Below are 15,743 nucleotides of genomic sequence, written 5' to 3' on the forward strand. Positions count from 1 at the left end.
ACTTCAAGATGTTCTATGATAAAATCACAATGACGGGGAACAGAAGAGGCCAGCTTCTGTTTGGTAAAACTGATAAAAACTACACAACTTATTGAATACATGCCCCACCCAGTATAAACGCCAAAGCACCAACATTGGAAAGATTAGCTCTTAAGTACACAGCTCTGTCAAGGGAATTAAAATGTAGGCACTGGGAAAAGCCACCAGATAGAAAGCTTTCAACTTGGATCCATTCAAAACCTGGGCAGTCCTGAGGTGCTGTCCAGTTTAGAAGACAATATTCTACGTAAAGATTCTTGCTTTCTCAATGACTAATTAGCATCACACCATTCACACAAAATCCACGATTGTTACTAGCTTGCAAGATATTTTTGCGATACCTAAAATTATATGAATAATAAAATTGATTTCTAATTTGGAGTACATTGTAAAGACTCGCCTTCCTTTTAAAATGTCTTGGTCTCGAATATTCTGATTAGCTAGGTGCTTTTATTTCTATTTTGTGAGCAGGAAAACCAAAGCACTTTGCTTATCCGATATATCCTAATGTTATCAGGAAAATCTCAAATCACTTAGATTTACTACCTCTCCTTTGCAGGTAGGTTTCTTAATATCCATGATTATATAATGTCATTTTTCTATATTTTGATTGAATGGAATGGGATGCAAAGCTTATTTATTGTCTAATCCATGATTAGAAGTATCTAAATATTATCATCCATTACCATATATATATATATATATATATATATATATATTTTTTTTTTTTTTTTTTTTTTTGCGGTACGCAGGCCTCTCACTGTTGCGGCCTCTCCCGTTGCGGAGCACAGGCTCCGGACGCGCAGGCATCAGCAGCCATGACTCACGGGCCCAGCTGCTCCACGACATGTGGGATCTTCCCGGACCGAGGCACGAACCCGTGTCCCCTACATCGGCAGGCGCACTCTCAACCGCTGCGCCACCAGGGAAGCCCTCCATTACCATATTCATTCTTTTTCTTCTAGAATTGAGAGAGGCTGAGGCATCCATCTTTAGGCAGCTGGATAACTAGGAGTTATTTCTCTATAAGCAGAGGAACTTAGCCTCAGCAGACAGGGTCAAGCTGCATGACACCACTACCATTCAGGGTCCCAGGAAGGACTTTTGGGGATTAGTAATGTCCCACATGACAGTCTTTACAGAGGAGGGTTACGTACAGGTTAGAGAGTTCAGCTTCCTCTGAATTTTCCCAGACCATTCGATAAACACATACATGTTTTTCTAGGGCAGTTTTCCCTCTTCCCACAGTCAGTCATACCCCATTGTCAACCCCTGTTGCTTTTATGTAAGCTCCATGGCAGGCCCTGTGGATAGCGGATACCATGTCTTATGCTTCCTTTTCCTCTCCAAGGATATGGCAGATTATCTGGAAAAGGAAGGTGGTATGGCAGAAAGGATACTGGGTCTGTGTCCCAACTCTACCGCTTAGCTACGTGATCTTGGGTAGGTTTCTGAGCCTCTGCTTCTCTGTCTGCAAAATGGGGGATTAGAACAAAATGCCTGCTACTATATATTTTGCAAAGTTGTGAGGACCAAATGCAATAGTATGTGTAAACTCTATACAATCGCCAGTTATTATTATATTGAATTGAATGAGGATCAACATTCCGAGACAGTTAAGAATTCCTTGCTCCTAGTGCTGTAAGAATTCAGAGATGGGAGAGTTCAGTGAGGGCAGGAATAATTGGCCGTGCCGTGCCTTTTGGTTGGCCTTGAAAGCTGCCTGAGGTTTGAACACAAAGAGGGAGGAGCATTTGAAGAGGCCACAGCAGAAGCGTAGAGTTAAAATTAGGAATATGCGGGGTGTCACATGCATGAAATTATGAAGATACCAGCTTGTGGCAGCAAAGGGCTTTGACGTGGAGCGCGGTTGAAAATGGGAGATACAGGGTGAGGCTAGGTTTTAGAGGTTTTTCTCAGCCAGACTTGGAATTGATGCATGAGGCAGGAGAGAGCTATGATGGTGGATGAATGACACCTTTTAATTAAATTAATCCAGCAACATTGCAGAGGCAAGACTAGGAGAAGAGTCTGGAATCATGAAGCTTATTGTATTGATTCACGTCCGTAGCGTGTGAGCCTGAACTCTGGTGGTCCATAATCCTGGTGGGAATTGAGAAGGCTCCATCCAATTTAAAAAGGGACTCACCACAAGAGTGAGGAGAATTTAAATGTCGGAAATTATTTCACAAAGTGCTATTTTGTTCCTCAGCTAGTCCCTTCCCTCTCATGTGGTTATTTATTAAATTATCTCGGATATTTGCTGCTGCTGCTATTCCTAAAATGCTTAGCATGTCTTTTTCCCTCATAAATGACGGTCTCCACAACCTCTCCCAATCCAGCCCTCATCATTTTTCCTTTTAATCTTAAACTAAAAATGTGCTCCTCAGGCACTGTCTGGTTGTTAATTGGAATGTCATTGGTGAAGCTTGCATGGTGGCATTGTAATTACTTCCCTGTATTGTCTTAATTCCGCACCACCCCCATCGCCCTGTTCACATCTGAAAATGATAGTCTCTATTCAACCCCTTGATCTCAGCACTTAGTTAAGCAGGTAGGCAGGTGGTTGTCTGGGGATGGGCTCCAACGCTTAATCCTCTTTGTTCAGGTCTGAATAGGAGTCACCTTGAGCAGCAACACCTGTAAGGAGTGTGTAGTTGCAGGAAAGTTCTTCAAGAGCTGTGGTTCTCAAAGTGGGGTCCCCGGCTCAGCAGCAGCATCTGGGAAATGCAGATCCTCAGGACCCCATACCTCGCCAACTGTATCAGGAGCTCTGGGGGTGGGGTCCACCAGTGTTTTAACAAGCCCTCCAGGTGCATGCTAAAGTTTGAGAAACACTGTTCTGGAGAAATATTTTCAAAGGGTTGGAAAGCCAGCCTCAGAGAGTTAGGAAAACAGACTTCAGAAAATACCAGGGAGGCTTTAGAGGCTGAGAAGAGAGGCAGTTACTTCCTTCTTGGAGATGATACAGGCATCACAACTGCTAGAAGTGAGATTTTTGTCCTTAGCCCCCTGCCCCTTAAAAGAAAACCTGGGTAGTCATTGCTTGCCTCATGCTTTGGAAAGATAAGTTCTGAAGTCAGTCTTCAAGAAGGGCTGTTGGATCTCCCTGCTCAAAGGTCTTCGTGGGATACTGTATCGTTAAATAGGTGAAAAAAGAGATATATTTCCCACTTGGGTGAGTCTCATTTTCCTCTGTTAGAGACATCTAAATACTTAGGTTATGCTTACTTGATGGTCAAGAGGAAACAAGGGTTCGTATTCCAACCTGTTCTACGCTGAACGTTTATCCCATCAGGAGCAGCTTTTTATTGAGGTTCTTTTGAAGGTGCCCCAATCATAGAGTCCTGATCAAAATGCTAAATTTGCCTAAGGTTTTAGTATCACACTTGATCCATGGACTATGGGAGCCTAGTAATGAACAGTCCATCAGCTTACCAAGTATCTTATCTTCTCTAATTAGTAAGTCATTAGTTAACCAAGAGCAATTTAGGGAAAGTCAGTTCTACTACCAGGTCTAGTGTTTTTATCGCAGTTCTTAAAACTCTTATTTATTTATTTTTTTCTGTTGGCAACATATGTCCATAAAAAGCCTGTTCTGATGTGGGCATGCCTCATCAGAATGGCGATCCACATTTAAGTGTGTAATTCAGAGTCACTTTCCTTTGTAGAAAAAAATAAAGTGATTTCTAGCTCTTAAAATTTCTGACAAGGAACTCTTCTATTTTTACACAAGAAGGAAGAGTTTGTATTTCATTCTCCGTCCTACAGTGAGCATTAATCGTTAAGATAAAGTCTCTTTGGGAGGAAAATAAATCCTGGCTGATATGGCCAATCCTTTTGTTGTTGAATTCTGTATTTTCTTTTTATAAGATCAATGAACTTCTCCCTGGGTTGTTTCCATTTGGGGAATGAAACGATGGGGCTTTAGAATCTCTGCTCTGTGGTCTTTGATTGTGTGAGTCCATGGACTAAAGGCACTCAGAGGATTTATCTTAGAGGGGATCCTGATAAACCGTTCTGATGCCACTTGAGAAAACTAGGCAGGACATTTCTCCTTGGGCTCTTAGGGCAAGCAGGAAAGAGCTGAGAGAGATAGAAACCAGACTCCCTGATCACTCTGGTCCTACTGGGTTCCTGGGGGCTGGCCCTCTTCTGTTGCAGAGTTTCCTGCTTCTCTCCCCCTTCTCCATCTTAGTGAAGTGGCTCATGTTACTGGTGAGCTTCAGCCAGAGGGAAAGCCTCCAGCACCAGCAGCATAATTTACTTCCTTTATTGTTTCAGCTCAAAGTCTGAGACTCAAGGAATGATATAAAAGGATGATTAAATCAGTTCTCTAAAGTTTTGAATAGAAGACTAGAGGAAAGGTCTATTTTTGTTTCAACATTGTTCTCTGTAAGTCAGGAGTGCTGTTGAGGTATATTTTTCAACAGAGTGTCCTTTAGCATCAAGCCCTCTCATTGCTACCTTTAGGGATGGGCAATATAGGAGGAAACAGCAGAAATGACAGGGAAGTCAAGAAACAGTGCAAATAACTTGCTACAGCCTAATTCCTTGTACTCTTTCAAACATCTACTTCCATTTGTGTCGAACCGAAATATCCTCGATGGCATTGAGCTAACATCTCTTCCCCCACTGTTCCATTCTCTTCCACAGCCTAGCAGATACTCTCCCTGCTCGATGTATTTCAAGGTTACTACGAAATTAACTACAGAAGCAATGGAATTAATAGGAGCTAGGGAACTCATAGGGCCCTCAAATATACCACCAGTAAATATTGTGAGAGCAATTGTAAGGTTATAGTGTGGCCTTGGTGAAGTGATACTGGGTTGTCCATAATAGACTTGAGAACCAAGACTTTCTCTCCGTCCCCTAAATTGTGTGTACATCAGTCTTGATGAAAACGAATTTATAATGCACAGCTAAATCACTGCTGGCACAAGGGAAGACATGAGTGCAACATAGTATTTACCAACAGAGCCCCCCCATCCTCAATCTCTCTCTCTCCTCTCTCTCTCTCTCTCTCTCTCTCTCTCTCTCTCTCTCTCTCTCTCTCTCTCTCTCTCTCTCTCTCACACACACACACACACACACACAAGCACTGTTTACTCTTCACTACTTCTGTAGCATGTCATACCAGTGGCTTACATAGCACAGAGCTGCATTGTCTCTTCATCCCTTGGGATCTGTAGTGGACTTCTGGTCAACCTAGTTCATGTACTTCTTTTCCTTGCAGCTAGAGTAGCTAAGAACTCCGACACATGTGGACCTTGTGGGTCTTGTTCTTGAAACAAAACAAAAGGTCATCATGGCTTGGGAATTGTAGAAGTGTCACTTGTTAACCCCAGGCCTGAATTCTCCTTTTCTCATTGAATCAATACCTGAGTAGGAGGCCAGGCAAAGAGCAGGGTGGGCTGTGGTGTTGAGTCTCTTTTGCTCCTGCCTCCTTTCAGCATGGGACTAAGCAAACTCCATGCTGTCTCTCCTCCCACTTTCCCTTAGTGAAAACCTAGCAGTTGCCATTTCCTTTATGCAAGAACTGTTTTTCAGTGTTTGTTTTCTGTTCAGTCCGCTTAGTGTGTAAATGCACATGTAGATTCCTCTTCATGCTTGTCCGGAGGCTTTTCCACGTATTTGTGATTTGGGAGATGACAAAGGGCATGTTTGACTTGTAATACAGATGAAGAATGGATAAATCCGGTGCATGTAACATGATCGGAGAATCCCACAGACGGACTCACCCTGCCTTTAAGTGGGCCCTGCATTCTCATACTGCACAGATTCCTGCCTGTTGAACAACCCAGCACTGCCGTTACAGAAGTACAACTATACTAACTGGTATCGTGTACAGCAATTTCCGAAGTGGGGATACTCGGAAATCCTCCATCCTGCACTTCTCAAGCTAGCTCTCTCCTGGCCCAGAGGTCCATATTGCTTCCCATCTGGGGAAAGTATTTTACTTCTCTCCATCCTCCCTTCTCTCCCTCACCTCACCTTCTTGATGTTCCTGGCCTGAGTACAACCATGTGCTCACTGAGAACAGTATACTGTGACTTTTCATTCACAGCTTTGAAAGGCTTGTGAGGCTTTCCTGCTTCCCACCCAGCCCAGACCTTGGGACTTTTCACACTCGATCCTCTGATCAGTTTGATGCAGGAAAGCACATGGAAGCCATGTACCAGTTTGTATAGTCGTACACTTTCGAACTGCCTACTCTTGAACAAAGTAGAGTGTGCTGGGGATTCGCACTGGCTGCTTGACACACGCAAAGGCAATTAACCTGCATGCCAAAAAAAAAAAAAAAAAAAAATTAACCCTTAGAGTACTGCTTCAATATATTGGTTTAATGGTCTTGAATTTTACCAGTTGGGCAACGCTTCTTTCCCCAGATCAGAGTGCTGCATTTAAGTCCATATTTAGTCTAGCCAGAACATCAGGGAGGATCCTCTCCTCCACAGCTTTCCTGAGATGCTCCTGGGTCCTTTCTTATGAATCAACTGATGGCTTTTAAAAGGTCTAAAACACAGCCATTGTGTTTAATTGAAAATGGGCTTCATTTCTAATGTGCCGGAGAGTAGGAGGGGCTGCTTTTAGCTTACGTTTGTGTCCTCTGAAAGAAGTCAGTTCTTTAAGGGTTAATATGAAATTGAGGAATTCGGTGGTTTCTTCTGCTTGTCCTTCCTCCACGGTGTCTGCATGAGCCTCTTTAGATTCTTAGCTCAACTGTCGAATGTTGATGAACATAGTATATGTATAAAATGATGAAAACAAATCAAAGAACAAAAGACTGTATGGTTGAATGGAAAGACCCCCTGGCAATGCTTGCTTGATGATCACAGGGGATAGAAAGACCAAATGTTTTATTTTATGAACGTTCATTTTGTCCTCTCCCCCAAGCACCACCACTGCACAGCAACGTGGAAGACTTGACGATGCTTTTCATTTACCTCTTGCTTTTTCTTCTTCCTGTCTAATAGCCCAATAGAATCCTGCCAGAATTTCTACAAAGATTTCACATTACAGATCGACATGGCTTTCAACGTGTTCTTCCTTCTCTACTTTGGCTTGCGGGTAAGTTTGAACAGCACTGCTCAGTAGCACAATGAGGCATGCACATCTTACACCCAGGGACCATTCCACACCTGCCATCCGCTCCCGCAGGCAAGAGGAAGCCCAGTGTTTCCAGGGGAGACGATAGATCCGCATTCTGATTTTCTGCGAGAGAGCCCTTTCCTTAGCTCAGCATTTCCTGAAGTACCTGTTCATTTTGTTCCGAGCAGGAGAAATAGGCATTGAAATAACTATTACACCTCTACTGGTCTACCGCTTTTCATCTCTCTAGTCACGCATGAATGCATGGTTACCTTAAATAGGAGGGAAGAAAACCTTCTCCTCTTAAGATTATGCTTATCAGTGCTCACTTAGCTGAATCCTGAGAGAACAGTGAGTTGTGAGGGTTGAATCAAGGGGCTAGATGGGCAGAATTTGCGGCTTGGGGGATTTATACTAGACCCTGTTTATGAAGGGAGCTGTACAGAATATAGATTACAGAGATTGTGTGTGTGAATGAATGCATACATATATGCTTTATCTATAGTTATATTGATATTAGAGACTTTAAGAAAGGTGAGATAATTCAAACTTCCCTATGATGCCGTTGAAAACCACAGAAAAATATACTACCTGATCTTTCCCCAAGGCTAACGTAGCTTACAGTCAGTCTCTAGAAAAGACTAGAGAGTGTATGCAAATTCGAAGACAAAAATAGCCTGTGATTGGTATAGATATAAGAAGAATATAAACTCTCCCTCCAGGCCCCCGTGAAAAAGCAAAACGTACCCTTTGGCAAAAGAGTATAGTTTGAATGCCGGCACCATGCTTCTCATTTTTTTTTTCTCTCTCTCTTCTTTTTTCTTTCCCCCAGTTTATTGCAGCCAATGATAAGCTGTGGTTCTGGCTGGAAGTGAACTCTGTAGTAGATTTCTTCACGGTCCCCCCCGTGTTTGTGTCTGTGTACTTAAACAGAAGTTGGCTTGGTAAGTCAATCTCTCTTCCTTCCTTCTTACTGGTTTCTGAGCCATGGCTGAAATATAGAATCTGGTGCGTGTGGGGTGCATCAGAGGACTGGGAATCCACAGAAGGAAAGTTTTGTGGATTCATATGAACAACTCCTGGAGTTTTAGAAGTTGACGGTGAGAGTCCTCTTGGAAGCAAGCAGTAGCCCAGAAGGATGTGTACAGTGAGTGCTTCAGAGAATGTTTTATCATTGTGGAAGCCCAGCGGCCATCACTGTCACAGCCAGGACCTCTTCATTCATGGTTCTGTCACTTTTCATTCAACTGGGAGGCAGGACTGGATGAAGAAGCCCATGGGCACAAGGCCAACTTTCTGAGTAGCTGATTCAGGTGCCCCAGAAGGCCTGCCTGCCAAAGTTAGCTTCTATCTGCTTCTTAGTTTTGTGATGAGTGGGTCCTGCCTGGTTTCTTTATAGTTGTGAGTTCCCTTATGGGGTGGGAGATGAGGTAAGTGTCTAGGGTCACCCTCACCTTGAGGGAGATCAAGCTCCTTTCCTGTGTTAAAGGAAGAGCTTTTGCTGGAGTTGTGTTCACACCTCACTTCCTGTGTCTGCTTGGCAGGTCACTTCCTGTGTCAGGATTAGGACAATTTGGTGGGAAAAGTAACTAGCTCAGAGGATGGTCATGACAGCCAAAGGCTTAGAGAGACAGCTTCGGGGTTCTCTTTGCCACACTGAATAATTTCCTCAGAGTGTTCCTGCTGTCATGGGTCTACAGGGGAAGAGGGGAGACTGAAACAGGACTCGGAGGACTCGTTGTGGGATCCTTCTGTCTTTATGTTCAGAAATTTTTGGTCTTAACCTGTTTTTTTCCAAAGTTATATATATATATATATATATATATATGTATACATGTATGTGTGTGTGTGTGTATATATATATAATATCAACATTCAAAGATGCATAATGAAAATATTAAGCGTCTCTTCCGCCCGCACCCATCACTGCCCTCTCCCTGGGATGCTCAGCGTTATAGACTTTCACATCTTTCCTTCATGCTGATTTCACCACAAACACACACGGATGTGCGCACATAATAGTGTTTTAGAGGTGGTGGTCTTTGTACAAGATCATTGTATCAGTCCCATTGCACTGCAGTTTGGCTTTCTTACTGACTGATAAGTGACAGCCATCCCTTCAGGTCTGTAGTGATTCATTTTATGACAACTGCACACAGTCCCATACGTTGCTGTAGTGCATTTATTCAGCCATGATCCAAATGATGTACCACATGATCATTTTCTTTTCTGCTATGAACAGTGGCTTAGTCAACACTCTCATCCACATATCTGTACAATTCTATCTCTAGATAGAATTCCTGGAAGAGGACTTGCTGGATCAAAGAGAATGTATATTTTCGTTTGTGAAGATATTAATGGAGAACTTTTCAAAAATGTTGTATCAAGATATGCTTCTGCTAGCAGTATGTTTTGATGTCCTTGCTAGCACTGTGAATTTATTATATACCTAGTATCAAGTATTTTAAAAATAAGTATCTGTTACATACAATGTATGCAGTAATCACATTCATACATGTATGTATGTATCTCTGTGTGTGTATCTTATTTGGATTCTCTTTTCTACTAGTTTTCTCATTAGCATTGTATTCAGTTGCTCAATGGAAATGTCTTCCTTCCTGATCTGAGGGGTGCTTGCTTAGATGGGGTTTTCTTGCCAGCACGATGAGACCGTTAGAGCTGCACACCAATCTGAGAAACATCCTGAGTGTGTGTTTGTTCATTTGCTCTGGTGCCTGGGGTCCCAGCCATTTCAGCTGAGCTCTTAACCAGCCTCGTGACCTGAGGAACTCACTCTTCTTCCCTCAGCCTGTTGTTTTTCATCTGTGAAACAGAGGTTGGGTTAGACAATCGCTAAGGTTCTTTCATTTCAGAAAATCTCTAAGCCTCTTGCATCATTCATGGGGAATTTGAGAAAATTTGGAATCTTGGTTGTTGCAGAGGACTGGGATTTAGTGAATTAAATCACCAACGTACCTGGGTCAAGATTATGTATGGACTGCTAACCGGGGCTCTTTCTAAACCATCCTGTTGTGAAGAGTTCACCCAAACACACCCCCAAACAAATAGACAAGGAACGAAGGAAGAGAGAGAAGGAAGAAGGGAGGAAGAGAGTGGGAGGGAGGAGAGAGAGAGAAAGAGAGAGAAGGGTGGAGGGGGGAAAGGAAGAAGGAAGGAGGAAGAAAAGGAATCTGCCTTCTCTTCCTGGCTGTGTTCTAACGCCTCTGCGCACTTGAACAACCACTCACTTTTCTGGACCCTCAGTTTTCCCATCAGAAAAATGGGGAGGTTTAGACTAAATTACCTTCCAGCCCTCATACTTCCTGAATCTGAATTTTATGTCAGGGTTCCTTGTGGTCCTAGAAGATGGAGAGGACCCTTACCTGACTGTGGTGGAAACATCCCTTGTCTGCAGCTGGTAGGGCTCGCCTCAGGTAAGGGTGCGGAGCCAGGTCTCCTTGCTGTGAGTGAAACGTTCCCTGGAGTCTTAGTGTTGGGAGGACTTGGATGTTGTAAAAAAACAACCCGGGCCTTTTTGTGGATGATGTCATCCTGATTTTTGGAGGTGTGTTCTGATCTAGTGAAAATCAGTCTGAGAGAACAGAAAAATGGAAGAGAGAGAAGAGAGGGTAGGGGAGGGATAAATTAGGAGTTTGGAACTAGCAGATACAAACTACTGTACATAAAATAGATAAACAACAAGGACCTACTGTATGGTACAGGGAACTATATTCAATATCCTGTAATAAACCATAATGGAAAAGAATATATATGTATGTGTGTGTGTGTGTATATATATATATATATATATATATATAACTGAATCACTTTGCTGTACACCACAAACTAACACAACATTATAAATCAACTATAGTTCAGTTAAAAAAAAAAAAGAGGGCTTCCCTGGTGGTGCAGTGGTTGAGAGTCCGCCTGCCGATGCAGGGGACACGGGTTCATGCCCCGGTCCAGGAAGATCCCACATGCCGCGGAGCGGCTGGGCCCGTGAGCCATGGCCGCTGAGCCTGCGCGTCCGGAGCCTGTGCTCCGCAACGGGAGAGGCCACAACAGTGAGAGGCCCGTGTACCGCAAAAAAAAAAAAAAAAACAAAGAGAGGGAGAAAAGAGTAATGAGAGACACTTTGCTTCAGTTGTGGTTGCTCTTCAAAAAAAATATGCTCTAGAATGTGCTTTAATTTGTTCGTGAATTGAACAATGTTTATAAAGCAGCTACTATGTGCCAGGCACTTTTCCAGATGATTAGGAAACAACAGTGAATAACATAGGCAGCACTCCACCCTCTGACATTGCAGTGGGGGAAGAACAGGAAACAACAAGCTTAATAAATAAGTAAATTACATAGTATGTTAGGAAGCATAAGTGCTACTGAAGTTGGAAACAAAGACCAGCAACCTTTGGGGTATGAAATAATAACAACAACAACTAAGAACCTTTCTCCTCCTGCAGGAGAAAACACGTTTAATGGAATACTTTTGGTTCTTTGGTAACTAAGCCCCTTGGGTAAAATCCAAAACTGGTCTGCCTGTTATGGAAGAGAATTCAGTATAATGATATTTGAGGAGGTTCCTGCATCTGATTTAATACATGGGTTATTACACCGTGAAACAATTATTGTACCGATGAGCTGCCAGAGATAAAATGAACATTCCCATGAAGTATGGCTTATAAAGTAAAAGGAGTAATCCCATCAAACAGGGCATTTCAGAAAGGGGACAAGATGCAGGAAACTGAAGTCTGTCCCAGATCTGCACACACTTCTTGAGCCTGGTCAGGAGCAGTGGGCTGTGCTATAGCTGGCACCGCGGAGGATAAAAAGTGAAATGAACACCACGCCCCCCCTCCCCGCTGCCCTTACCTTTTCTGGAGCATAACTTGCATCACGTTTGATTTCCTGTTCTTAATATATGGTTGCATATTATATAATACAATATTTACTTTTTTGCATGCATCATCTTAGTGCATTGGACAGTATATTTATAAAAACAGCTAGTATTAATTCCAGCTGTGCTATGTGCTGGGCGCTCCGATAAGCCCTTGCAAACGTGAACTCAATCCTCATAGCAAACCTATGAGGTAGGAAATATTGTCCCATTTTACAGATAAGGAGATGGAGGCTCAAAGAAGTTAACTTTCTTGTCCAGGGTCCTGTAGCCTGGGAGTAGGGAAAGGCGTGCTTTACCCAAGATCTGGTCTGACTTCATGTCCATTCTCTTAGGCTGCTCTTCTGCCTCTGTCCTTACCCTTGAGAGATTTGGGGTTTTGAGGACTGGGTTGGGAATGACTAAGCAGCTTTGGCTGCCTTATGTTGGCATCCCTCTGTTTCATCCTATCTCATAGAAGCTTCACTTCGGGCAGGCAGGGAAGGGAAGAGATCTTGCTTAAAAACACACATAGCTCGTGTCTCCTTTTCTTCTCACTTTTCCTTGTCTACCTCCAGTTTCTAGAACTGCCATTAAGACCAGGGAAACAAATAGAGCTAGCGTGCAGTCTCCTGAGTCCCAGGGTACCCTAGCAACTTGGGGATCGGACCTGCTCCACCTGAGAGGAAGAGAGGGAAGCAGATATACAGGTAGATACTGGGGGCTCCTGCAGGTCCTAGGTCCGTAGAGCTACTTGGATCGGTGTCATGTTCTGGGCTCCACCATCTCAATTCACATCGTGCTCAGCCACTTCCAATGGGTCGCTTTGAGCACAGTCATTTTCCCTGTCTTAAACTCAAGTCTTCTCACCTGTCCAATGGGGATAATAATAGCACTCACCTCAAGGAGTTGTAGTGGGGACGAGCTTCATGAACAGAAGCCATGATTATCCCCAGCCTCTCTTTCTAACCTCTCTATCATATTTTAAAGTCCCAGAGAAGAAAACAAACCGGAATGGAACCAAAAATAAGGCAGTGGGATGTGAGGACATCCATGTCGGCAGGCAGCAAGTCGCTGCTTATTTTAATTCCTGTTCCCACACACTAGCTTATTCACAAAATCCTCACTAAAATAAATGTACCTTGAAATGAGAGATGAATCTTATTTTGAGACTCGAATAACATGCTCTGGGGAGAACGCTTTTGTCTGTTTGTCTCATTCTTGTGCGAACTATGTCCCCAAGGTAGGTCAATGGGCTGTGCCTCCTTTGTTTATTGATGTGTTTTTGTTGAGGGTCATCTTGTGGGGTTAAAGGAAGAGAGTGGAGGAGAAGATAAGAATACACGCACCAGCCAGTCATTTAACTGGCTGTTATTGAGCACCTACTGTGTACTCAGCCCTGGGATAAGAGGAACACATGCTTGGCCACCTCCTTTCCTAGTTTTACTGTGATTTCCAACCTTGCCCCCTCTTCTCTGACTGATGAAATCAGGGTATGGTGAGGAGCCCCAGTCACTGAACTGTGGTCAAAAACTAAACATGGGCTTCCCTGGTGGCGCAGTGGTTGGGGGTACGCCTGACGATGCAGGGGACACAGGTTCGTGCCCCGGTCCGGGAGGATCCCACATGCCGCGGAGCGGCTGGGCCCGTGAGCCATGGCCGCTGGGCCTGTGCGTCCGGAGCCTGTGCTCCGCAGCGGGAGAGGCCACAACAGTGAGAGGCCCGCGTACCGCAAAAAAAACAAAACTAAACGTGCTTCTCTAGTCTGTGTTAGACCTGGCCTTAGACCTTAGACCCTTTAGCAAACTCTGCTGGAAAATAGAAGACTCTGCTAAAAAATAGAGAAAATGAGTTAGTGCTCAGTCATAGGGAAATTAAAATGATGTAGAGTATCTGCTTATAAATACATGCCTGAGCAGTGCCTTTTTGTGTCAAAAGGTGATAAAAACAGGACTGTTAAAAAAAAAAAGTACAGGTCCTTAAAAACAACGACAGGACAAAACATAGTTCCTGTTTGAGACCAAGGTTTCAATTTAGTTTTGGAACCAAAATAAACACTCATGCAACAACAGCAGGTAGCACTATCAGCTATCTAATTACGTCCGAAATCGCTCGCGAGGTCCAGGCTGCAAGGGCTGTGGCAGTTCAGAGAAGAAAGAGCTCACGTGGGTGGAGGAAAGCGGGGAGGCTTCGAGGAGCTGGGGCTCAGCTGAGGCTTGTGGTGAGGGGTGAGACAGGCAGAGTGGGAAGCAGCGAGCATCCTGTGCCGGAGAGGAGCCTGGCCTGTCTGGAGAATGGCAGGGGCCCACGGATGGTAATACCACCTGAGATAAGAAGGCGTTTTTACGGCGTGCCAGGTATCAGCCTCACAGCCCTGCCAGATGGATGTGCTTGTGTCCTATTGCTGCAGGAACAAATTGCGGCAGGTGTCGTGCCTTAATACAACACCCGTCTATTACCTTACAGTCTTGTGGGTTAGAAGTCCAACGTAGGTCTCTCGGCGCTGACATAAAAGTGTCTTCAGGGCTGTGCTCCTTCTGGAAGCTCCAGGGAAGATTCCATTTCCTCGCTTTTTCCAGCTTCCAGAGGCAGCCACAGTGGGCTGAGTTCTCACACTGCCTCTCTGATCTTTCTTTCTGTCCTCACCTCTCTCTGCCTCTCTTTTCTGCCTCCCTCTTCTACTTTTAAAGACCCTGGTGATGACATTGGATCCACGTGGATAACCCAGAGTAACCTCCCCATCTCAAGGTCAGCTGACTGGCGACCTTAATTCCCCTGCTATCTTAGTTGCCATGTGAGTTATCGTGTTCACGTGTTCTGGGTGTTAACATGAACATCTGTGGGGGCATTATTCTGCCTACTGAAAGGGGTATTCCTATTATTCCCGTGCTGCCAAAGAGGAAACTGAGGCTCATAGAGGGTGAGTGACCTGCCCAAAGTCATAGAGAGCCAGGAACTGTTAAGTTGGGACCCATGCCCCTGTTCAGACCTGTCAAGTGGCTCTACATAGCGCTGTGGAGTCCAAAAGCTCCAGTAGGCATTGAGGGCCCTCTGTGCCCTTGACTCTTTGCACTTTTCCAGCCTATCATGGGAGGAGACCCACGGGGAGATCTTGTTTGGAACCAGAGAATTTACCCCTCCCTGCATTTCTATCAGGCAATGAGTTTTGTTTTTGTTTTTCTTGGGAACAGATGAATTACTAGATGTGCCTGTTATCATTGTACTCAAGCAAGTTACAGAGGTCCTGGCACCCCTTCCTGTGAGGCTGCAGTAACCGAGAAGAACGTGTTTGGTCTGCATGTCCTTTGCTTAAAAGCCCTCTTTCCTTAGAGCTCATGCTTTCTTGCCCTTTTGGAATTTCCTTAAGAGTAGAGAGGAATGGAATTGGAGAATGCCAGATGAGGGAGTGAGCTGTGATGGTCTGTCACCACTTTCCCAAGGAAAGCAGTGTGCGGGGTCAGAGCCCCTCTCTCCCCTTTAGTGATCAGTCTTTCGGGGGGCTCGGCTGAAGGGCCAGGAGTCTCTTGTGCTGTCCATCCACTTTATAGGGCGTCTCGCCCCAAGGCCCCTCCTTTGCTTGAGGAATCCCACAACAGGTGGGGTGAGGTTCATATCAGAACCTTCATTAACTAAACTCTGCATTGGGGGAATGTAATCAAGAATGAAAGCCTTTGGCTGGTTTCGCTTTCTGGACATCAGTAGTTTTTAGTGTATTGATATTCAAAACAAAAAACAA

General features: G+C 44.2%; 1 protein-coding gene across 22 annotated transcripts in view; it reads left to right on the forward strand.

The window, feature by feature from the left end:
• Nucleotides 1-15,743, forward strand: part of KCNMA1 (potassium calcium-activated channel subfamily M alpha 1) — a gene marked incomplete at both ends in the record, with an annotated part of 741,342 nt that overhangs the window by 433,572 nt on the left and 292,027 nt on the right. For all 22 annotated transcript variants that reach the window (XM_082854819.1, XM_082854826.1, XM_082854808.1 and 19 more), the window contains 2 exons: nucleotides 7,017-7,110; nucleotides 7,964-8,075. In XM_082854819.1, coding sequence (XP_082710945.1) covers nucleotides 7,017-7,110; nucleotides 7,964-8,075 — 206 coding nt within the window. The remainder of the gene's footprint in view (nucleotides 1-7,016; nucleotides 7,111-7,963; nucleotides 8,076-15,743) is intronic.

Source organism: Leucopleurus acutus (assembly GCF_964270905.1).
Source record: "Leucopleurus acutus genome assembly, chromosome: 14".
Lineage (NCBI taxonomy): Eukaryota > Metazoa > Chordata > Mammalia > Artiodactyla > Delphinidae > Leucopleurus > Leucopleurus acutus.